Here is a 25,855-nt window from a genome sequence, read left to right as displayed (position 1 = left end):
ACCAATATACGTGTTTATCTGGGATATGTTATATATCTGTGAATAACAAATTAAAACTCTCTCAACCCAAATATTTGAAGCATTTACTTTTTTTTTATCTGTTTGTCGTGATAACCCATGAAGAACCAAATTTCCTTTCCAGATTTTTTTCCCGTGCCTTTAAAGAACTACCATGCTGTTGAAAGACCTTTTCATTGACACTCTTGAAATTATGCACTTGTGGATTTATGTTTGCTTTGTTGTTCCCAACACCAACTACTGGGCTTCTGCTTGCTATAATAACGTCTTCATGAATTTGCACAATCTGAAGATAAATAAAAACAATGAATAAATATTGACGTTCTTCCAAGTCAGATGCAATATAATTACATTTTATCATGCACCCTAAAAAGATCCCATTAAAAAATTGTGCTGATTTCAGTACGGGGTTATAGTTTAAGTGCAACGTGTAAACCACTTTTTCCATTTGCGTAAAACATTGAAGGCATTTAATGCACGATCTAAGGAAGGTGATTATTTATTTATTTATTTATTTATTTATTTATTTTTTATTTATTTATTTATTTATTTATTTATTTATTTATTTATTTATTTATTTATTTATTTATTTATTTATTTATTTATTTATTTATTTATTTATTTATTTATTTGGTCAAGCGAAAGACGATGGGTCTGAGCAGGATAGGATGAACATCTACATAGGAACAGACGCTGTCACAAAATCTCAATGAAGTACGCAATTAGAACAGCTCAAATGTTTACGAGAATGTACAAGGCAAAAGGATAATCAAAAAGACTAGAAAAGAAAGTCACATGAGCTACAGCGCTGTACCAAGCAATATTGAATTGTGAGGCAGGGAATTCCGACCATATACGGCTCCTGGAAAGAAGGAATATCTGTAACAATTTTTGCGAGAAATAACCGGATTCACCCTCCTTTGCTTATTTCGAATACTCTTCCAGTCTTATAACCCACTTTGCAAAGCATAGTGAATGGCATAAGTTAAGTCTAGTTGGTTTAGTTTATCCTTCAAGGAGTCTGAAGTTGCTGAGGGAAGTATCCCAGACGGAGAACCTCGGCGCCTGAAGCGGTTAACGACAGCCCTGGCGGCTAGTCGTTGAATAATTCCTCCCTCATTTTTCAAAATTTTCTATCTCGGCGAACTTTCTCAGGCCGGCGTTGGAACGAACTTCGGCGGGTGCCATTTTGATTTTAGTGTTCGGGTTCGGTACGCAGTGACGGAAGTTGCTGTGGTCGGTCGAAACTTCGTAAAATACAGCAACAAACTCAAGCTAACGACACCATAGTATGCTTGCATTTTTTTTCATTTCACTACTCATGAAGGAAGATTAAACTAGTAACTGCGTATTTATTTTTATTTTATGCCTTCAAACTGCTCACTTCAAGAGACACTGTGATCGATGTCGTCATGTCAAATGTAATCAAATTTCGACGTGTTGCAGTCCCGCCTAAAAAAAGGAGGCATTAGGGAACTCAAGGTATTACTGAATGAATGTAATTTCTGTGGCAGTGTGGCACGGATATTAAACAATGAACACGTATTTCCGCAATAATTCCTAAACATTAATAATAATCATTGCAAAATAGAATGGTCTTATCAGTTTCGCATTTAAAAAAAGAAAGGCGGCTATGGCTGCGAGATTTTTTGTCCCGTAATCCGCTCGCATTTCAAACGTAAACTTTTTTTTTTTCTGATAAAGTCTGATGTATATCTACGCTATCGTAAACGAGGCCTTGCACGCGGTCCTGCATTTCCTTGCAATTGGGCTTTAAGCATTCGTTGTACACGACGATGCGCCCCGTATGAGTGCGACCTTTAGGTCAGGCACTCGGTTATACAGAAAGCCCACCACAAACATAAGTACACCTAAGTATGTGACTACTTTTTCCGGACAAACCTATATAAATATTCGTATTTCCCGCGAACAATCGCGAAATGAAATTCACTAATAGAAGTGTTTGAAGATGAAAAAAAAATATAGAAATGCCGTTGCCAACGTTGTATAATTGTCTCCTTCTATTCACGCTCTCCACACTTTGCCTGTCTGCTGTCAGTGATCATCCCTGCACTGCTGTTTCTTGGCGTTCCGAATATCGCATCTTTTAGTTTGGCCCTTCCTGCTTGGACCACATGAGGTCTGCAGTATAGTGTAAACAAAAAAAAAATATAAGAAGATAAGGAGCCACAGATTCACGTACTTTCCGTTGCCGTAAGTGAGGCGCGTCAGCTCCTCCGGCTTGGCCTGTGAAGTTGGAGCCGCCACGAAGAACGCCGCTGAGAGATAACAAGTGAAAGAAAAATAAAGAAAATGGAAAAGAGAGGCGCGTTCTGTACCTGTCACTGTACGCGCTAAGCGCCTCCTCCCTCCTGCCTCTCGACTGAACCCAAAACGTGTGTTGAGAAACGTTATTAAAGTGCATTCCGCAAGTGCACCTGTAACACCCAATAACATTGTCCAAAAAGTTAATATATGAAACAATGAAAACAATGAAACTACATTGCCTAACGGAGGCTAATTCGCGAGGTATCAGCTGATGTCACCCGCCGCGGTGGCTTGTAGCGGCCACGTATTTGCAATGCTACGAACGGCACCGCGGTTTCAAATCCTAGCCACGGTGGCCTCATTTTGATGGGGGCGGCATGATGCAAAGAAATAAAAAAAGAAGCGCTAGTGTAATATGATTTAGGAGCCCGTTATAAACCCCCAAATGGTCAAAATTATTCCATTACGGCGTGCCTCGTAATCAATCAGCCAATTTAATGTTCACTTGCAATAGCGCTGGTGGTGAACCCGAAGTGGCTGATTTAATTCGAAGCCGTGGCGATAACGTTTCAACGGTGGCGGAATACGTTTGTGTACTGGCCATGTACGCGGTCGTTAAAAAAAATTTATGCGAATCCCACACACTGCGAGAATCGACGTAAGCGAAACACTCTGCGCTGTTTGCTTGGATTGACGATAATTGGCAAGGATGTTGGCGGTGAATGTTTAATTTCTTCGACGCTTAGTCCAACACGGTAGTAGTGAGTTGATTTTGAACGTTACATTGCGTGCACCCCTGCAGTTTGTCTGCGCAGTACACAGAACACACAGGGAGAGGTGTTTACTCGAGGCGTTGTTGTGCGCCCCATTTCATAGCCTCTGAGAGGCTTGAGCGTTGGCATTGCCTCACATGGCACATCGCATCACGGCAGAAATATTAAACTTGGATTCGATCATGGGTCTGTACGTGCCAAAACAGCACTCGGATCATGAGGCACGTCACAGTGGCGGACTACGGATTAACTTTGACAACCTGGTGTTCTTTAACGTGCACCTAAATCTAAGCGTACAAGCGGTTTTGTATTTCACTCCCGTTTGAATACAGCTGCCGCATTCGGAATCGTACCCACGATGTGAAGCAATGCTATAGCCGCAAAGCTACCACGGCGGGCACAGAAGTGTACATTTGACGTAGGACTGCTGGCGCAGTGCCGCCTACACCATACGTTACGCTTTAATGCGGCTCTGCGTCTGCACAACCTGCGTCATTTGTCCGGTTGACGAATTTGCATGGTGCCTTTTTTTTAGTACCAGAAACTCACAGTACCATATACTTTCAGTTTGCCCACAATCGCTGTCATGTCTATAGTAGTAGCGTTTCCTTGCCTTTCCATGTCGCCCTTTCCCTCCCCCTCCCCCCTCCCCCTTTCCCTGCATGGGAATTGCGCGTGCAGAGCGGCAAGACTGCTATCCACTCGTCTCGCAACTTCGCCGGTTCTATGCATTCTCTGCCTCCCCCTTCTACCTGCCCCTTCTCTACCATTATATTTACCTTTCTTCAGGACTTTAGCTTTAGCAGAAAAGTTCAAACTGCAGTTTCTGCAATGCTCTTGCACAGGGTCATGGATTATTACAGCAGTCAAGCGGCTAATGTGGCACCGCCAAGGCATTGTGCACATGCGACGTGATGCAAAGGTCCAAACGATTTTCTCGCGTCGCCACGCTTCTTCTATGTACATACGCACTCTAAACCACCAAACCTCGGCGCGGCGTGGAAGACAGCAGGAGCATCACAGGAGAAGTCGAAGGAAGAGGCAAAGAAAGCTTCGCTTTAAAAAAAAAAACCTATTAGTGAGAACTAACCTTAATTCCCCTATTCCGACATCTTCCGTACCATGGCCAAACTGCGGCTTTGAAATGTTCAGCGGGTTCTCCGCGTTGCTCGGGTCGCAACCACGAAGCGGGAAGGCGTTTTCGCGTTCCTTTCCACCGATACATTCATTAAGCGCTATGTTGTTCGGTCATACTTGTAGTACGTGGGCGCTCGAACTCTCCTCCCAGGACACTTCGTCCGTGGTGCTTTTCCGAAGCTCCCAAGACACTTTCTCTGCCCGAAGCACCGACATCGCAGGAGAAAAGACAGCCGTAACTGAACAGACTTCGCGCAGGGTACCCGCATTGCAGTGGAAACGATCCCCATGGGGGACGGTGCCAATATCGAATACATGGTGGCAAACGGATGCGGGAACTTTAGTGGGGCATACAGGTCTTTAATTTGAAAGACGCAGCTTGTCTTAGCGAGTTACCACGTTTGCGTATCGCGTATTCGTGGGCCGATCCCGGAGATAACGCAGCCTAAAAATCCGGGTCGATATTTATATAGCTACTAGATATGTTTCCCTGGGACCAAGTGACTATTCTACTTCTGCCGAGCACGATGATGCAAGTTAGATTACCCCTGCTTTTTTAGGGGAGGGGGGGGGAGGGGGGAGGGGATAAATGCGCGTTGAGGAACCCTGAGCAGCAGAATATAATCCCAAGCCTCCCGTTCATTACTCTAGGTTTACAGTTCTGAACGTGGTCGACTAAGAATCTCGCTTCAGAAGCGGCAAAGTTGGTACGATGGCTGGAACAAATCACCCGGCTCAAGAGATAATTGTTGCTTTGTAATTAAACTCACAAACCTACGCTCCTGCCTTTCTAACTGTACCTAGTGCTTCCGTTGGCTCCTTAGCGATGCATTATACTCACAATCGGTACAGCTGCCGTCGTACTCAAAATCCTTGAGCAGCACGGTGGCGCTGTCCTTGAGGATGACGTCGGTAGCCATCGTGCTTGCCTGCTTGGTGTTAAGCTTGCCCATGCTTTGTTCCTTTGGAAGTTGGAAGCCTACTGGAAGCTTGACGTTGCCGAAATCAGCCTGCGGATAAGGCGTCGAAAAGTTAAATGATGGAACAAAACTCCTTCGTGGATAAAGGCCAGCTCGCGGTAGCTTAATACACAAGCCAGGAAAAGGCAGAGTGAGACACGGCCGGTTAACAGCGATGAACGACGAATACGGCCGTCGAGTCTCCACCGCCAGGGCTGCTAGCGGCGCTGGTTAACAGTACCAGGTTAGATCTTGTACACGTACAAAAATATCCAGGGGAACGCACTGATGACTGCTGCAGTATTTTAGCGGTACAGCGCCACGTACGTAGCATCGAAGACATGGGCCCGGTTCCCACGTGCAACAAGTTGTCTTTTAAGATCATCAGCTTTTACTCATCGCGTTTCTCGATTTCTAGGGGTCTGCTACCACGTCCCTTCGGCGCGAAATTTTCGGTCCGAGGAATTCAAGATGGTGACCCTCATAGTAAATCGATATAGCAACCCAATTGGTGATTGATTGGTGACGTCAATGATATATCCAAGATGGTCGCCAATTGATGAGGTAACCGATAAATCCAAGATGGCGGCCCCATAGTAAATCAATAGCAACCCAATTGGTGGTTGGTGACCTCACGTGAATGTGATGTCATAATCCAAGGTGGCGGACAAATTTTGGTGCCCATAATGACGTCATAATCTAATATGGCTTCTAGAAGTGAAACCACGTGATTACGACGTCGTAATCAAAGATGGCGGCATAGTTTCGAAATCTGAAAGCGAAGATGGCGGCCAAATTCGGGTGCCAATGATGACGTAATGGTCCAATATGGCAGATAGAGGTGCAACCACGTGATTATGTTTATATTATGTCCAACATAACGGTTAGTCACAATCTGCTTTTTTGAACAATGTTAGCATAGAACACCTTCACTATCCCGTCACTTTCTGGTAAGTCTGTGCCTCTACTTGCGCCGCTTATAGAAGGCAAGTCCACATGTACCACGAATGTCAATAGTGGCACAGAACTAAATTACTTTTCCTAACCGTGAACACTTCTGCGAATACAACCCAAGACTGTGGCTCACATAAAGAAAAAAAAAGAAAAAGGAGAGAAACCATTCCCACCTACATATAATATCTAGTCCCTTTACTTGTACTTCAGATCAGGTCCGACGTGTTCAGCGAACTTGCACCCATGGCCGTGCCCTGCCCAAACGACGAAGTGTCACTCACTTTGAACTTCTTGCAGAAGATACCAAATGACTTGTATTCCGTGATCCTCTTTGGAAGCTTCAGGTACACGATACTGTCCTTGTAGGATCCCAGTACCTTGGAGCTGCGAAGATCAAGGGATCACCCTTGCGTGCGGTCACTTCGTAGGATCCTTTAATCCACTACACGATAGAAAGACGAGTACTCGTCCTCAACGATCACTCGTATGGTCCTTCAATGTTGTCGAACAAACGAGACCCGCTACCTTGGAAATGGCGGTAACATTGTGCGAGGTTAGCTCCCACGTAACGCTGCGTTCAGTCAACCGAAAAGTCAACCTTGCATTTTAATGTATACTGCACACAGCTTCTCTCTTTTTTCTTCTTTTATGGACACTAGTCGCTCGTAGGAAACTCTCACTCAAAGTAGCCATTGCGTTGTGGTCCGGAGCACGTGTTATGGTCTGGATCACGTATAATTGCGAATATGGCTAAGTAGAACGCCGCCCAGCATCTCGTGACCCATATTGGAGACGGTTATCTCGAAGTCAGTGCTAGTGCCAGGATTTCTTTTCTAAATAGATATGAAATTAGTTTACTGCCTGACCTCCACTTCTATATCGCTGCGCGTGTCTTCAAACCAACAATTATTTTAAAAAGCAGCTTAGTGAAACTTCGAGCATCTCTCAATTACAGGTTGATTAACAGCGGTAGAGCAAGGAATGTCACTGGAGCTAACGTCTAGACAACAACGACAATTGTCTTCGTAACAGTGTGAGACAATTTCCCATTTTTGTCGACACGTTGCTATAAAGTTGTTTCACACACAAATCACGATTCGTCGTAACAACGCGTTCATCCATGTTGAAGGAAACACAGAAAGCACGCTGCCAAAAAACGACTCTTTAAATACCTGCTCTGATTTAAACGAGCAACAGGAGCTGCAAATTGAACATCACTCGCGATTTTGCACAATGCCCGCACCAAGCGTAGTGCATCCTGCTCTTGCGGGGAGCAATAGTGCGTCTGGCAGCAGTGCATAGTGCACTGAGCACTACGTAGAGTGTAGTGCAATAAAATGTATTCAAGGAAGCTGCAAGTGCAACGTTGTATTCTGTAGCCCGACCGTTGCTTTTTGTGGCTAATTTATGAAATTTTTACGAGCGCACGAATTATAGCGGGCTGCGGATGAGATGGGTTCGTTTACAAGATGATTGAGCACGCGTAGAGACGAGATCGCAGGCAGTCATTTGCTCTCTGTGCCGCGCAGAGTTCTTCAATCTCCTCTTCTTCCGCTCCACCGCAGAGCGTACCATCTTCCTCCGGCGAAGACCAAGCTTGCCGAGCGAGTTGGGGAACCACGTGATTGTTGGTGTTTCTTTCGGGAACGCTGTTATGGGAGCGTTTCAGGTGGGCCACATGGACGCCTTTGTCTTACGCGACCGGCGATTACTTGACGTCAGTTTTGCTATGACGTAGAGTTGACGTCACTTCGGTTGCGTATCACGAAGGGACCGCTTTAGGTTGAGATAAACTTGCGACACAAGCCTTTCTTCCATAGAGGTATCCACAGTAAAATGTGTTTGCCTGGAGCGAAAGTGACAAGCATATATGCTGGGCGCCATAACGTGCCTTCGTTGAAACTTGTGAAGCGAGTGTCCGTAGGCGAGCAAGCCGACGCTCTTCTTCGGCACGACAAATTGTCTGTGCAATGGCTGTGCTTTCCTTCAGTGTGGATGACGAAACCGTGTCCAAAGCGGTGGAGGCGCAAAGGAACGGAGGCGCAAAGCGGAGGAGTGTATGGAGAAAGGGTGTGGAAGAAGCGGAGTGCCAGCGGCGACCAGGCATGAGGCCAGCGCGGAAACAAAGCGCTGGCGTGGGCTACGGAGACGCTGCGCATGTGCTGCTTCGCTTGCAGCGGCGCCGCCGCCAGGGAGCGCGTACCACGCGCGCCACGCGTCCACGTGTTCACACTTTCTTGCTGAGCAATGAGCAGATCAACCGGTCGAAATACTTCGTGTGCCGCAGCTGCTAGACAAGCTGCCCGAGCAGAGGCTCAGTGCCACCGCCGAGGCCATCCTGTCGTTCAGAATCAAATTCTTTGCCACAATATACCTCGAATTAAAAAAAATAGAAAAATGTGCAGGACGCTGAAGCTTTGCCTTTAAGAGCGGGACGCCATAGCATTCAAAGATGTCTGACTGCTTCTCACGCTTATCGACAACTGTAGCTTATGTAAGCGTAATGCTATCCTGGCAACACTGGCGGCGAACGCTATGCATGAAAGCGAGCTTTGTCGTTCGATCAGGATGGTGTTGAAAGGAACCCAGCGGGGCGCGTCGCTGCTACTAAGACAAGCCTCAAACGGCAGCTGGAAAAGGGGTTTGTGTTTGAGCGTCCAGGTAACAGAATTATGGTTCCTCGTATATTCAAATTACAGTCCGACGCTGTCATGTCTGGAGGTTGTGTGTAAGTCGTCCATTACAAACTTTCTGATGTATTTTACTTTCAGAAATTCATTTCAGTAGCGCCTCGGTGCGACGCGGAGGGCCTGATCGGAATACGGAGTTCGGGATTATGTTTTTTTTATGCGAACAACGTCGCGAATGCCGGCGCAGACGTCGACACCGATGCTGGATTTTCTGCGACAAGGGGGCCTTAAGGCTATCGCTTTAAACACCTGAACAGTTGCGCTCAAAATTCACGTTAGGGATTATCATAATCATCGATGCACTTTATTTCAAATGGTAAAATGTAGGGTGTTCCACTGGTTGACAAAACTGGTAATGTACTTTCTTGTACTTCCATAAATCGGCCAATAAAAGTGCCAGCGTAATCGATTAAGCGTGCGAGCAAAGCCCAAGTGATCCGATGTGACGTCGTCATGCATGGGGCGAAGAATCGCAGTACGCAGGCGTTCGGGAACGACTAGGAGCAACAAAACACCGCCACCGTATTAATTCTTTTTGTAAAGTTGGCCATCACATAGCGTGAACAGCGTGGTCTGGCCTGACGTGCGGACAGCCTCCAATATGGGCATCAAGGTTGGATCACGCCGTTAACATTTAAAGGTACTGACGTCAGGAAACTCGGCAATGCTGGCAAGATAGTCATCGAAGTCATGGTCGTTAGCTTTGGAGTGGGGTGATGGGAGACGAGACAAGCAGTCTGCACCGGTATGGCACCGACCACTGTTTTAGCGACGGAAAAGTTGTATTCTTGAAGGAGTAACGTCCAACGTGCCAGTCGTCCGGAAGGATCCTTTAGTCCAACAAGGCAGGAAAAGGAATGATTAGCTGTCACTATATTGAAATGGAGATTGTGCAGATATGAACGAAACTTCTGGACGACGAAGACTACCGCGAGACATTCTAATTAGGTGACTGTGTAATTTCACTCTGCTCTCGTCAATGTCCGGCTTGCCCACCTGCTGGAGGCCATTGTGAAGTTGAACGAAGACAGCGCCACCACCCACAGCGCTGGCATCAGTGTGTAGCTCAGTCACACCCACGGTATAGAAATGACACAAGAATGCCCCAGAAGTTTGTAAACACTCCAGCTGATGGAACGCAACCTCGAACTCCATACGTACGGTTTGTTTTTGTGGAGGGGGCACGTGAGTCGGTGAACAAGTTGCGTGAAATTCCTAATAAACCGGCGGAAATACGCACACAGGCCTGGAAAACATCGGAGGTCTTCCACTGTCTACGGTTCGCTAAAATGCCGCGCTGCAGCAATATTTTCAAGGTCACGTCGTACACTATCTTTGTCGACGATGGTGTACGCATGTACGACGATGGTGTAGCACGAGGGTCCGGCGCTCACCGAAGTGACACTTGTTTGAGTTTAAAACTGGTCTAGCGTTTTGTGTGTGATCCAGTACGACTTCAAGTCGCTGACTGTGCTCATCAAGTGCGCTGTCGAAAATGATTTACATCGTCGAGTTGTAACATCGATGTCGTCTTGCATGCTCGTGTCATGGCTGCCGCCAGCTGCTTGTGGTTCGTTCATGTCCGTGTCTTGAGGCGGTAGTCCGACCAAGTGCCGGCTTCGTCGGAGGGTGCGTCGAAGAAGGTTGTCGAGAGCGATTACCTAGCACTCGTGCACCAGGTTGTTACGGATGAGTTTATTTACAAGATGAGCGTGGGGCCGTTGAGGCGAGACTTTATACATTGATAAGAGTGCATATTTACACGATACGTATACTGTACAGTGATATCAAGGTGCAGGACCGATTACCTGCTCGAGCATAGCTTCTGCGCAACCTCGTCTTCTTCGCCTTCATAGCAGCACTGCACCGTTGCCTTGCTTATGCGCATGCGATGCTTAACAGTATTGAAAACTACTGAAAATGTTCTTGGCGTGAATGTCGAGATATTCGAAGTGGCACCGCGACGGGCCGTAAGAAGAGCACGATTGGAGCATTCTGTTGACCGGATGCACGATTGTCCATTCCTTCCGCATTTCGTTACTTGAGAAACCGGCAAAGAGACCAACTTTATGAGAATGCCGTATTCATACTTGCTACCGTACCACGTATATAAGACTCTATACATGCTGAAAATTAGGCTTGCACGCACCTTCCGGCCTCGTCGGTCAACTGATCACCTGATTCTTCCTCCAGTTCGTCTTTGGTTCCGGCCCAGAAATACGCATCTGCGAGGATAAATTTCGCGGATGATCTCGGGAGAATTAGCGCAGGACGTATTCTGCTGAGAGGCGTTTTAAACCCCCTTATACGAGGGCCTAAATGGAAAGGAAACCGTAAACTTGAAAGTTCCTACAAGGCATTGATGGAGCCAGTGTATTCGGTTCGTGAAGAAAGAGTTCTCAACGACGTGGAACTCTCTTCTCCCAAAGGGAGCTGCGTACAAGTCGCTTGCGATGATTGAGCGCTGTCGTAACATTGTGTGCTCTCTTAGATGAGTTCAATCTTGTTACTAACTCTTATTTTCTCATTATATCCCTCAGTGCCAGGAGGTAGCCTTGGCGTATGAAAATTGCAAAGAATAGTGTGTTGTGATCAGGAAAGCAATGCGGAAGTCAAGGACAATTAAAAATTACTGCAGCTCTTTTCCCTAGACTTAAGCAAGTGCCAGAAAGCCGGCATTCTTCTCATATCTTTTTCCCCTGAAGCAAACAAGACCACTTGCGTTATTGAGAGCAGTGAGATCGCGTAGGAACTCGCCTGCGGTTAGCACATGGATATAGAAAATGGCAAACTCTGGCCTTAATTATTTTTCTCCCATATTGCCACGCTTTTCAGACTGCTGCGCCTGGTGCTTGTGTGTGCCATTCATGCGTGCGTATTCATAGTTTTGTAGAGTAACAATTACGCATTGCTTCCCTGGTTCCAGGCTACCCGCCGTGGTTGCTCAGTGGCTATGGTGTTAGGCTGCTGAGCACGAGGTCGCGGGATCGAATCCCGGCCACGGCGGCCGCATTTCGATGGGGGCGAAATGCGAAAACACCCGTGTACTTAGATTTAGGTGCACGTTAAAGAACCCCAGGTGGTCGAAATTTCCGGAGTCCTCCACTACGGCGTGCCTCATAATCAGAAAGTGGTTTTGGCACGTAAAACCCCATAATTTAATTTTTTTTTGGTTCCAGGCTGTCCTGGCTGCGCTGATGACGTAGAACGGGAGAGCAAGCCGCATAATGCAAAGAGGCACACACAGCAAGAAAGAAACTTGAGTCAGAAAACATCCTTGATGACTATGTCATGCGAAGTATGATTCCGAAAGGTATCGATGAAGCAACTGTGTGGGCAAAGTTTTCAATTGTTCAGTGTTATTCTTAAGTACTTTTTTTATGCTGCTTCAGCCGCATGGATTCTGCCCAATATGAATAGCAGCTGCCTATTCATGCAGAAGTACGAGACGTACTTGCAAGTATCTAGAACAATAAACCTAGTGAACACGTGGTCGATGACACCGCCACGTCGCGTAGCGGGCATTCGGTTCATGGTGTTTGAGGTGACGTGGTAAACTTCCCCCATGTAGCGAGGGAACCGCTATAGTTGGCCGTGCTCGAGAGGGCCACGTTGAAATCCCCCACGAGGATAATGTGGATTTTCCTCTCTCGCGAGGAGTGCGATTCCGTCGCATGTGACGGCCTAGAACGAGAGAGGGTTCTCGCGTACGTCCACTTCTCTCGGCACCTATAGCGCGCCTCTGAACTTCTATGCGCGTTTTCCATTTCTGGAGCGCGCACCCCAAGCGGCGACTGGTACAATGCGAGCTACCACAGACTGCAACATTGAGCGCACTATCGCCGGGATCGGCCCATATTTTTTGCAGGCAATATCGGCGCGTTCTTGAGCGTGATCTTGTGCTGACCGTGGCTCCGACTATAGGCATAGAAACGCTGCGCATTTCAAGAAAGGCGCCACGTAAAGCATTCGCACTGCCGAAACCGGAGAAAATATATGGACAAGCTTCATGTTTGTAAACAAGAAACCTGTGGTTCGCTAGCGCGCAGGTGCATGGGCAGAATGAGAACAGATACGCTTTCTGCGCATTTCTCGTCGAGCCATGCACTTCAATTTGCGCGGCAGTAATACGCGACTTATCATTTTTTCTTTACTGCATGACAATAAAAGGCTCATTACCAATAGAATCACGTGTGCCTGGCAGAACCAATAGGTTCTCGGTACGCAACAATATAGAAACAGATATCTGCAAGACGTCATTCCTTTGAAGAGGTCTACACCTGAACAGGAAATGACTGGATTCGGTTGTTTCATAGAAATGAAAAAGAAATTCTTTGTCTAGAGGACAACGAGTCACGTCGAGTGAACGTTGGGGTGATGGAGTGATCGTATCTTAAGGAGATTTTCATATAGTGCTGTATTACAGACGATATTACCCGAGACATCACCAATCCCCAACAGACAGCCGACTCCCCCTCTTAAATCCTTGGCACGTTAACAAGACCTGCGAGGTTTATGTAATGGTGTTTTAGCAGTCCGCGTCGACTTAATATTTGCCTTTAGTGTCCCTTTAAGGAGCTCGGCCAACTTCTCGGGCATCTCGCTTTTGAGGGGAAACCAGTGAGGAAATATTTTCTCGTTATTGACGTCAGTACTGTGATGGTGACAGTATTGGGTGAGTGACGACTGCGTGAATCACGGATGACGAAGTATATCGCAGGAATTTACCTGTGCAACTTGAGAGTGCTCGTGACGATGGTGTGAAAACCACTCTTTTCTAGATAACCCCCTGTCATTTGCAGACACGCTATCATAAACGTCAACAAGGTGTCTGTTCTCCTGATCAGCAGCCCCTGACCATCGGTAGCTTCATTGAAAATACCTTTCTCTTCAAAACAATTGCATTTGTAATGAAAAAAGTTCAGTTTTCAAAATTTATCCTTTATATGATTTGCAGGAGGCGTTGCAAAATCCTACGATGCCACTTTCCTGGCATCATAAATATACCGCCTAACTTGCCCTCTAAGCGCACACTACCAATGTGTCAGAGAGCACATGCACAGCGCTTACTGTTTCCTTACTCCAACACTCATTCGAGCGTTGAAACACAAAAATGTTCTGGATCGTCAATATATGCGACAGCAAATTAACATAACAAAAATACTAAATGACCACAAATGGGCGCAAAAAAAACGTGCCTTTGCGTACAGCGGTTCGAATGTGGAATAGCTCCACGCGTTGGACACAGACAAGCTACTTGCGCAATGCGCTTAAATAGAATGTGCCATAGTGGTGGAGGACCGGACGCACGGGCTGGAGCGCCGTTCCGAGCCTGAGATATAATAGCCGGCATGCACGTACAGAACGTTAATCGTTGGTGTTCAAAGCTGAGACTCAAGCCATCTTATAGTAATATGCCTCTCACGAACTGCGGAGTGAGCGGGCACATGGTTTCAAAAACCACCTGATGTTCCAGGACATTCTTTTCCAAAAAAATATTTGGGCGCACCTACCGGGACCCCTTCCGTCGTAATGGAGTCCCGTGACGATGATAGCATCCTCAGCGGCGGCGAACACGTTGCCAGCAACGCCATGGTTGTACGTTGTGATGGGGCCTATCCTTATGCCGTAATAGGCACTCGCGACGCCTGCAAGAACGGCCAGTTTGGCACACTGAGCGGAGGAGTTCACAATTGAGGAGCCGTTTGCATTTAGCACGAATCATTCTTTTGCTATCTATCTATCTATCTATCTATCTATCTATCTATCTATCTATCTATCTATCTATCTATCTATCTATCTATCTATCTATCTATCTATCGATTACTTCTTTTGCAGTGATAACAATCGCAACATCTCCTAGTCCACGTGTTTCACTATCAATGCACATGGTTGGCATGCAATACCGCTTACGCGAGCAACGCGACCGTACGTAGAGCTGCCCGCTTGAAATTTAACATGATTGAAATTTACGTAACCTAAAATGGAAGCAGGAGAAGCCACCTTAGAAAGCGATCGAAGCAGTGGTGTCATCCATTTGAGAATGCGTACGAAAAATCCCTACTACCTGAAAGTACTCGTGTACAAGAAGCCGAGAGTTAAATAATTTCGGTTTCCAAGCAATGAAACGTCTACGCAATCCCCGTGGACTGCACAACAACAGGTATACACGGTTACTCGGAGCGTACAGTGGATTTCGCAGTTTTGAATGATTAAGATTGCACTTATTTCCGTCACCACTGATTCGCATTTATGAATTACGAACAAATTAACTACTCCACAGAAAGCGTTCAATGCGCTTTTGTTATGAGAAACTTCTTTAAAACAGCGGTTCGCGCATACATTTCTCGTACATTTGTAGGCAACATCATCTTGCGGTAGAATGCAGCGAATTGCGCACTGAGTAGACCCCACGTAAGCACCTTATATTTTCATAACCGTAGAGCAAGGCTCAGTCCCTACGATATCAGACAATATTTATGTTGCTTCACAGACACAAAAAAGAAAAAAAAAGGAAAAAGAGGAAAACACAATACAATGATATATTTGGGTATATGGCAATTATCAGGAGCTTGAACTAGCGCATGATAATATAACGAGGAAACTTTTTTTTAAAATATACCTGATATCTAATAATCCATGCGTCAGAGGAAATTACTGACGTCAGCATTGTCCAAAGTTTGCTAGTTTTCTTTTTTGAGTAGAACAGTTTTTTAACCAGGTTATTCGTGGCTAGTAAACCGTTCTCGTCTCATTGGTGGCGTTTATTTCTCTTGTGACAGGAGTTCTGGGGCCGTATTCTGCAACCATCACTTCGGCGCTACTATATGACCTTCGCGGTACTATCGCCGAAAATGATCGTCACGGAATACGTACCCTGTAGTCGAAATGGAGGAGTTCTAAAAGAAGCTGCTCTGCTTTCTGGTACCAAGTTGGGAGCAGGCCCATCAGTCAAATAAAAACGGCGTACAGGGAATAAACATGCACCTGTCAATTAAGCTAAAGTAGAAGTAAATGGGAGTAGCCTGAACCACCTGTCAACCAATATGGTGAAGGTATGTAAGAATACATGTCCTCACGACTTGAGGCTATGGCGCCACAGGAGCTTCATAAAACACAACCGCTCCTGACAAACGCTGTCGCTTATACCAGCTCCTTAGAGAAAAAAAATTAAAACGCAGTTTGTGAATTTTTATTACACTACAGTGAAGGGGGGCCTTCTTTTTTTTAAACCTGAAAACAAATTAAACGCAGCATTCTCGCTTTTCAAATAATTTGTTTAGGCAGTTTGCGGATTGTCCATATATTTTTGCAATATATATGAAATTCCTGTTGACATTTGTGGTCTTGACTTTACAGTTTTGATAGACTAGTGCCTAGGGCCTGTTACCTGTATGATTTATTGTTTTGCTACACCTGGCTGTGTATGCACTTAGCTCTTATACCGTGTGTCCTACCTAGCGCTAACCAAGCTGTTCATGGAAAAAAGAACAATTACGAAAATCCGAGGACATCTAAGCCCTTATGAGTCGTGCATGCGAAAGAATTGATGTCCAATTCAATGCCGCTGAGCGGCCCTTCGAGTTGTGAACTGCTCGCGGGCAAGCGAGCTGGTTGAGATGCTTGGCGCGTTTTGATTGGGCCTTACCGAGGCGCAGTTCGAACGCAGGCGAGAACTTGCGCCGGCCAGAAACGCGCGAATGACACAGGCTTCTGAAAGAGAGGATGACGTGGCGTCTCGGCGATGCCCTCTCCCCTCATGCAACAGCTGGGGCGCTGTTGCACGAAAGTTTCCAGTCTTTCGTGCCCTCCTACCCTCTCTCTCTTTTAACCCCATCCCCTGCACCCTGCTGGCGCTGAGCCGTGCTCCCGCATGGGTTGCAGAAAATAGCGCTAGCCTTTTCCCCTTCCCAACAAGAACCACTTCTCAGCCGCAGGTGTTCCTTTTCGAACGCTTCCTTTCTTTAGATCAATATCATCATCATCATCCTCATCATCTCCAGTCCGTCAAAGCGAACTCATGACGTGCCGTCGTAGCCAATGGGAATTTATGTGCCGTTTCACTGCTACAGATGACAGACGCCGCCTTTCTCGCTCAGTGGGCGATTTGACGCTTTCGAATAAAAAAAAGTATGCATTATAGCTGGGACACCCTGTAAATGTAAAAGGATTCAGCGTAGACACGTAAGACTGCTTAGGTGTGGGAATGCGAAAGCTATGCACCATTTGCAGACATCAGAACGTGGTTAGGCCATCACGTGATCAATGACGCAAGCCCTAGGCCATGCCTCTAGTTCGCCAGAACCGTGGAGCCGCCTTGGCATCGGGGAAGCGCGCTCGTCTCGCACCCCGGGGTTCCGGGTTCGATTGCCACCGAAATTTAGGGGATTTTGTTCTCTGAACCATTAATTTACTTTGTTTCCAGGAACCTTTCTGAGAAATGTAAGGATTGTCTCAACAGTTCTTAATCTTTGTGGAGTCGGGCGTTTTTTGCACCATGTTTCGGTCACGCCGACGACTACAACGGATTTCCGCGCAATGGGGCACATAATTAATTTGCGTTAAAAGACTAGAATTATTGGCTCACTGTGCGTGTAAAAGTATTTATTGGCTGCAGACATTACGAGAGATAAACAGTTATTCCTTCACCATTGCTGTAGAAAGCACGGCATGTCGAACATAGCGGGGTACCCAGTAGAGCTTTTCAGTAAGGCGTCCGTATCAATGTTTTGCACGGTGCAGACTACAATTAAATCAAGTCAGGTTGCTTAATAAAAGGGTTAGTTGATCCGCTGCTTAAAAACCTTGCCATTACTGGTCAGGATTCGTACAAACAAGCCGCGTACATCGTAAAATAAGGCCTCATATCGTCTTCCTTTAGAACGTTGGCTTAATTGATATGATGTATACTCTTCACATCAACACCATCACATTTGTCTCCCAGATAGGTACCATGATGACATGCAGGTATTTTCCTGCCTTTCTGCCTCTTTCCCACCTGTCCCTTCCTAGAGCCTTCTTGTCCTCAGTCGCCTTCTCCATGCGGATATAACCCGTGGACGCCTACACATACGATGACAGAATTGTCTGCATTTGAACGAAGAGCTTTCTCTAGCTTCATTTCTTTTCGATGTCCCCTAGATTTGGTAGGTATTCTGCGCGGAGAAATGCGTGATTAAGGTACCGGGAAGAAAATGGTGCAGGTGATGCGTGCAGTTGGCTGCTCGGGAAAGGAGGCGGCAGAGAGCAGGGTTAAAAAAAAATTATGGGGTTTTACGGGCCAAAACCAGGATGTGATTATGAGGCACGCTGTAGTGGCTGACTCCAGAAATTCAGACCATTTGGGGCTCTTTAACATGCACGGGTAACATATCTCAAACCCGTGTATCTCAGTACACGAGTTTTCTCGCATTTCACCCCCTTCGGAATGTGGCCGCCATGGCCAGGATTCGACCCCGCGACCTCGTGCTTAGCAGCCAAACACAAGAGAACGGGGTTGCATACCTCGCACTGCGACGCCGAGCAGCAGCGCCGCGACCGGTGACCAACGAGCCATGCTTGAACGCAGCACCGAAGCCAAAGCGAACAATTCAGAATCGGGAATGAAAACAGAATACACGCAGCGGGACGTTGTCGCCGATGATATTGTCCTGACCACGCATAACACACACCGGCGAACGCAGGATTGTCTTCTTCTTCTTCTCCTGCTCCTTGGCGTTCTGCATTTTCTCGCATGCAAGTGCTTTCGCAGGAGCAGCCAAGAATCGGGAGTTTCAAAATACATTTTTATCTGCGTGATGTGATAAGAAAGTATGTTCTTTTTTTTGTTATCATCCGCGAATTAAGGACACTGGTGAGCGTGTTCAGTGCAGCGTGTATTTCTTGCAGCCTAAAAATATATTAATACAGATATTTGTCATGCGGTTCAGATAATTATCATGGGGCTTAGTTATAACGCGTCAACGTGACAAGGTTGATGAGGCCTCCAACCTGGCGAGCACTCTATGTGCACCTCTAGGTTAAGGTTAAGCGAGCGAACGTCTTTCCTCTGGCACAATATGTGAGCGAGGAGCGAGGAAGGGCGAGGAGGGAGCGCAGCGCAAGCCACCTGGCGGCGCATAGCCCCCTAGTGAGCGGCGCACGAAGCACACCTTACGCTCCCTGTCCGGTGCTGACGTCAGAGCATGTAACCAGTGCGCGCGCGCAGCAGTTGCGAGCAAGCGAACGGTCGAGCGAACAGGTGAGCGCCGGGAGAGGAGGTGCCCGAGAGGAGGGAGCGACGTCACAACCGCTCTGCTATGCAGATGTTCAGTCTGTGCCAGGCAAGCCTTTTCCATTGATTAGCCGGTAAATATTATGCTACCTTCTTGTGTGTGGCGTCATTAGCGACGTCATTACTTCTGCTTTGTACTTCCGGGTTTCCAGAAATTTCGCCAAAGTCGTGCTTACATGACGGGTCTCCAAAACCTGGGATTCTGTCCTTTGGTGTGCGGTGATCAGTGATTGCTAATTCCGATTATTCCAGAGACTTCTATAACTCAACTTGTAACTAAACTTACTCTTTAATATATCTATAATGACAACCGTGAATTTTGTACTGTACTATATCTTCTATTTGCTTTTTCTGATTTATATTGAATTTCGTCCCTGCTCATCTCAGACAGTGAACTGGAACTGCTGCGCAAGAAACAAGAGTGTTCCTCGAAGCTCATGCCCCTGAATAAACTAGGAGGAAGCGTAACGGGTCCATTTCGAAGCCTTGAAAAAATAATCGACCAACCACGGGATCGATGTCAAGGTAGGCTTTAGTGCCTCCGCCCGTTTATTCAGACGCCGTAATCACTGCTTTGAGCGCTACAGCTGTTTTTATTCTGTCGGACCACCATAGTCCACCATGCAACAACGCTGCATCAGGTTTGGCACACTCGCAGAACCCGCACGTGTTCAATGAACTATCAATAAAACTAACAAAGACAACCTAGGAAACAACACATAGGTGGGTTCTGTGCCAGTTATATATATGTCCTAGTTGTTTGCTCTGATGCAGAAGGGCTAGCAAATATTATATGAAAATAAACATACATAGAGTAATTCGAATTAAGTATTATAAGTCAAGATCGTACACTGCACGCACATACAAAATCCTAGATACGTTCTTGTTAATTAGGGTCGACGAAAGCGTGCTTAGAGTCTGACCAGAAATCAATAGGTTCTTGTCGCCTGGTGTATCATGAGAATTTATATTTTTATCCTGTCTTATTCTTTAAAAAATAGGCATTTTTCCTTAGGGTTCATCTTCGATACCTTTCAACAGTGAAAGGCTTTGGCAAACGCTTCGGAATTATGCACCACCTTATTGCAGTCCAGGCCCAAGGGGTCCCTGTCTCCCGAGCTCCTGCACGTCATATAGCAGAGCGTCATAAAGAAGACTTTGTCCTCTGTAAGCATTTCGTTTAGAGCGAGGGGTACGCTTCCGTCACGAATGTGGGCTTGCCTGATGGCGGCGAAAGACATCGCGGAAGCCGGCACTTCAGGGTGCATGCCCTTGCCGAGATGAGAAAGACAGCTATCTTTCTGTTTCAATTCGCGCTGCGTCGATGGGGTCACGATGCTGTTGACCTTTGTCTCGCCTGACGTCCACTGAAGGCCGTCGTTGTCGATGGCCCTCGCCAGCGCAGTTCCCAAGAGGAATAGCAGCCCTCCGTGTAGCATGGCCTTGCTACCGTATGCTTAGTACGCCAGTTTTGCGACGACGGCCATTGCGATATTCACGGTGTTCAAGGCGTAGTCGTAGCTCACGTAGGACAGGGGAGTGTTCCAGGGCAGCTTCTGCGCTTCCTCGTAGTCGTCGGTCGTGTTCACCAGAAGCATGGTTCTTCTGGTGTCGATCCAATACTCGGCCAAAGAGGCGTCCTTTCCAGGGAACGCGAAGTAGATGCTGTCCAGCACGCCTTCCTTGAGAAGATCGTCTGGAGGCCAAATAGCCATCTTCGCAGCGAGCAGCTTTTTCGATATGCGGTCCTTACTGGGAGGGTCCATCCAGTTCGACTTCTGGACCCTGTCGACGGCCGCCGAAACGAGGCCGTGGAAGCCATCGTCGATGATCTTTCTGTCTGAAGCTGTGAAGCGAGAGACCAGGCTGAGGACAAGGATGAAGACTCGGTGCGGTGCTTCTACGTGGCGGGCGTAATACATAGGTAGCCAAGCCGTGGCGATCTGCGTATCGTTGCCATAAAAATCCACAAAAAGGCGATAATCTGAGATCGGAGCATGGTACTGTACAAGGAGCCAAGTCAGGGGCATGTTCAGCTGCCTTCTGTCGTACGTGGAGATAAGCATGGCGATTGACTTCAGCAAGTTTTCGTCGCACACTACGATGGTATCGTTTACACTGAGTTCCGGTTCCAGAAGGAGGGCACTCTGGAACCTTTGGCGCCACACGCTGTTCGATAAGTTGGCTGCGTTGTCTGCTAGATTACCGAAGGAGAACGTCGCCGGCTCAGGTGCTTTCGATGTGAACACCACGTTCACGCTTTCGAGCACGTCCTTCTCTACCGCGATAGTTTCATCAACGACACTTTCGTTCAGGCGAGGTCTCGACGCACTGTCCGGATATAAGCGCTTGCGGTACTGATCCCAATATAGAGTGTAGGCGTATGAGCTTGTGACCTTCTTGTGATCACACTCGTAACAATAAGGTGCCCGAGCTTTCATTCACGAGTCACTCCCTACGCTCAAATGCACATTTACAGAATACGCATGACTTGCCAGTGAACTTGGCCGCTGCATGGCCTAGTGGCTATTAATTTTTTTCAAGCCTATTGGGCAACTCGCAGAAGTATGACTTATTACACACACTAAGAAAGACACATTGCAAGGACACTTCATCACAAAAACACAAGAAATTATTCACAGAAGTAGGTGGAAGCTGGCACTCTAATATGTGCAGAACATCAAATGCACATGGTGTGGTGAGCAGCAGCTGACAATGAAAGTACATAACGCCTACTTTTGCATAAATCCCTAGAACTAAGCAGTACATTCCATCAGACATTTTAACATAGCAAGAGCAAGTTTTGCTAGGCACACAATACTCAGAACTGTGAATAATCATGGTGCCTACCTGGGCTCTGAAATACTTGGACACTTGTGGTACATTACCAAATCTCGAAACAAAAAGCCCCTTTAGGATATCTGGCATATAAACAACTGGCTGTGCCTGTCCAAGAACACATGTCTGAGAACATCGCTTATAACTATGTTCAAGCTCTTTTTTGGCAGACAAAAGACTTGGTTGAAGGTCCATATGCACTGAAACTGTTCTGAAGGTTTGGTGCATGATGCGCCGTTCAGCAATCTGAGCAGGCACATATTTAGCTGCTGTCACAAGCTGCAGTGCCCTGCCAATTCCATCTTCAAAGGGAAACGTTGATGTAGCCCACAAGGGGCTTAACATTCGTGTCGACTTTGTGAGGTGCAATAATTGATGCACATTAAAAGTCATTGCATTCTGCCCATACAACTTGACCATCTGCTGAACAAATGCTAAGAGGGACCTCTCAGCAGCACAAATTTCATCTTCTAGGATAACATCCTTCAATAAAAGAAACACAGCCTTTGCAAGAAGTGCGAAATGTGTCAGATAAGGTCGGGGCAATATGTCAGAGGCACATGGAAGGCTGTAGAAAAGAAGCCAAGAGCGCCACTCTGGAGCCTTCCAAAAAGCACGATCTGACAAAGGCCGTCCTGATCTTGAAAAGATTATTGGTGGCTTTATCAAGAGCAACCTCGAATCAATTAGCTTTATGTGCCTCCCAATATACCACGTGGAACCTGTAGCTGACAGCCACATTTCAGTAACCTGTTTGGTCACACCTTCCAAGACGCAGTGCATGTAGTCAGGCCGAACACTGGTTCGGCTTTTATGCCGAACACTGGTTCCTTCTTCTGCACTGCTTCCACCATTGCTTTCAACACCCCACTGTGTGTCCTTCCAGGCACGTCGCTGCAAAATGAGTACTTCAGTGTACCTGCAAAGGCAATTTTTTTTATGCATCAGAATGATTTTTGTGTGAAAGCTTGCTAGATCATGTACATGACAAATAGGTAGACATATTATTGCGCACTTAACTACAGCACACTTGAGCAGGTCTATCGGTATGTAAACCTTAAGAACTGAACCATGTTGACACAGTAGGCTAATTATAAACCTGCAGTAGCAACATCTAAAACTAAATGTTTCACCTTTGAAAGTAAATTTCAGTATGTGCAATACCAATCACCAAAAACTCGCGTTTCATCTGATAAATGAGTTTAAACTAGTTTTTCCCAGCCTGTTCCTGCATTTGCAATGGGCTGACATGTTAACATCTTTAAAGACTGCTCATTAACTAAAACCCGCCATGGTTGCTCAGTGGCTATGGTGTTGGGCTGCTGAGCACGAGGTCGCGGGATAGAATCCCGGCCATGGCGGCCGCATTCCGATGGGGGTCAAATGCGAAAACACCCATGTACTTAGTTAGATTTAGGAGCACGTTAAAGAACTCCAGGTGGTCGAAATTTCCGGAGTCCTCCACTAAGGTGTGCCTCATAATCAGAAAGTGGTTTTGGCACGTAAAACCCCATAATTTAATTTTTTTTCATTAACTAAAATTTTTTTCTACTGCGATAATTTTTTAATGTTTACTATTCCTGACACAATGAACATGGGTTAGTCTCTGCAAAGACTGTGTGGAGTTGCACACCATATCCATCTTATCACAGTAGCACATGATTTTACAATGCAACCGAAAACCAGAAACCAAGATAAAATGTTATTTTTCACTCAAACCAGAATTGAACCAGAATGTTACTATTTCTTTCCACTCTAGAGTTACAGAAAGAAAGACATGACAGTTTCCAATTCAACTTCGTAACTTTTTCTGGAGCTTTTCATCCATACAATGCCTGCACTTGTCGCTTAAATGTGCTACCATATTACTAAATGTGCACCATCTTCTCGATTTTAAATGTAGCATTGTTAGTGCAGTTTTCAGTGCATGGATATTAAGATTGTGATAAAACGCACAAAACCGTTTTACCCCTGTCTTCAAAACAAAGCTAATACATTTGTTAGAATCTTAGAAAACAGGTAAAAGTCTAGAACTGAGGTTAAACAGCGTGAATAAAACAAGGACACGAGGAAACAAATACCGCAGGCAAGCGCCGACTGCCAACTGCACTCACATATTTGAAAAAACAAAATTCATAGGAAAAGAAAAAGGTAAGAGGGAAAGGGAAATAATAGAGGCTTACTACATTAGAAAGGAAGGAGATAAATGTGTAAGCGTTCCCCCTCTTGCTTTGTCAGGAAAAGAAATAGCTTTTTTAGATGAAAGATTATGATGCTGCTGATTTGCAGATCTTTTTGTGACTGCTGTATGCATGTCTATGCTGAAAAATGGCATAAAATGGATGGAGAATTTCAAATAAAATTCCAGTTGGCAGTCAGCGCTTGTTTGTGGTATTTGTTTCCTCGTGTCCTTGTTTTATTCGCGCTGTTTAACCTCAGTTCTAATTATGAACCAACTAGCCCTCATCAAGATCCTACTAAGGTAAGAGTCAAGCACACTTACCATTAATAACTTCACCTTGCTGCAAGCACCAGCTGCACCCAAAGTATCCATTGAACTGCTTGCTGTTCAAGATAACTGCCCTGGCCGGAGAGTCCACACAACAAACTGCATGCACTGCTGATCTAATGGTCCTACCAGCATGAGACCATACTAGAGTTCCAACATTGGAGACTTCTTCAACAAATTGTGTCATGAAGAGATGCATCGGTGGGTGAGTCCTTGAGAACCACAGCCCTGAGACGAGCACATTTTGCCACCGCATCAAAACTGGCAGCTCATTTAACATTACTTGAATTGGCCAAATTGTGCTCTTGCTGGAATCAAAGACAGGTGCCCCATCACTGTTAAAGGTCAATGTGATGTCACTCCATGCCATGTTTATCTGCTTTCGTACACTACGGTAAAGACTTCCATCGGTGATGTCAGAAAATACGCCTGGCACTAGAGGTCCTGATGACAGCTTCTGTAAGTTAGTGTGGAGCGTTCTGCCAACTTGTTTCAAGAGTTCCAGCAACTGCTGCTTCAAATTAAACATTAAAAAGAAACTCCCAGAACTCATTAACTCTTGAAGCCTCTTTTCAGCACCACAGGAAGCACAGGTTACAGTAGACGTGTTTTTGGCATCGCAAGATAGTCCGAGGTATTTATGGCAGGCTTGACAATATAAGTGTACCCTCAACGCTTCTTTTTTGCTTTTCCACAACTTTCTGAGGGAGTAGGTAGTGCATGGCACAACTTTCTCCCCAAACGGGGCATTAATCAGAGTTAAATGTCCTTGAACTTGTGCCCATGTCAGTCCTGCAGTGACAATATATGTGAGCACAAGCAGGAAAGCTTCTGCTTTTGTTGTTGCCTGATGAGGTAGGGTTTCCCGTCTGAGTTTCGCAAAATACTTCATGAAATCGTCATCTCCTGCAGCTTCAGTCCCAGTTCCTTCGTCATCATGCATCTGTGCACTTTCTTCATCATTGCTGTCCGTTTCATCTGTTTCTTGAGGATCACTATCCGAGCCATAATATGCCTTCAGGAGGTTGGGCCCAAACCGGCCCGACTACAGGGCTATTATGTTCTGAGCGACCCCCAAAATCCTAAAGTTGCCAGGCTGGTGAGCAAGACAATCACAGCACAAATGATATTCCTCCCCCAACGTAACGGGGAAACCAATTCCGTAACGATCAGCGTGCTACCGCGGAAAAGAGGCAAAGCACACAGCATCATATCAAACATTTACAGCCCTCCCAAAAGCAAAGGTCTGGACCTACCCCAAATTTTATCGGACACTAAGACCATAGCGGGCACCAAAGACCAGATGGTGATATTGGGCGATTTCAACGCGCCACATACAATGTGGGGCTACGCGTCCGCATCCGCTAAAGAGCCCTACTTGAGCAATCGGTTGAGAACCTCGGCATGCAGACAGCAAACCACATAGGCACGCCCAC

The 25,855-nt window shown here is 46.2% G+C and overlaps 1 protein-coding gene across 2 annotated transcripts in view; it reads right to left on the bottom strand.

The window, feature by feature from the left end:
• The window catches only part of LOC126534797 (uncharacterized), a 72,583-nt gene that overhangs the window by 12,351 nt on the left and 34,377 nt on the right, over nt 1–25,855 (bottom strand). For both annotated transcript variants that reach the window (XM_055072749.2, XM_055072750.2), the window contains exons 2-4: nt 6,391–6,493; nt 5,038–5,206; nt 2,222–2,297 (exon numbers count right to left, since the gene is read on the bottom strand). In XM_055072749.2, the coding sequence (XP_054928724.1) occupies nt 2,222–2,297; nt 5,038–5,206; nt 6,391–6,493 (348 nt within the window). The remainder of the gene's footprint in view (nt 1–2,221; nt 2,298–5,037; nt 5,207–6,390; nt 6,494–25,855) is intronic.

This window comes from Dermacentor andersoni, chromosome 7 (genome assembly GCF_023375885.2).
Source record: "Dermacentor andersoni chromosome 7, qqDerAnde1_hic_scaffold, whole genome shotgun sequence".
Taxonomy (NCBI): domain Eukaryota; kingdom Metazoa; phylum Arthropoda; class Arachnida; order Ixodida; family Ixodidae; genus Dermacentor; species Dermacentor andersoni.
This window is presented reverse-complemented; position numbering and strand designations above follow the sequence as displayed.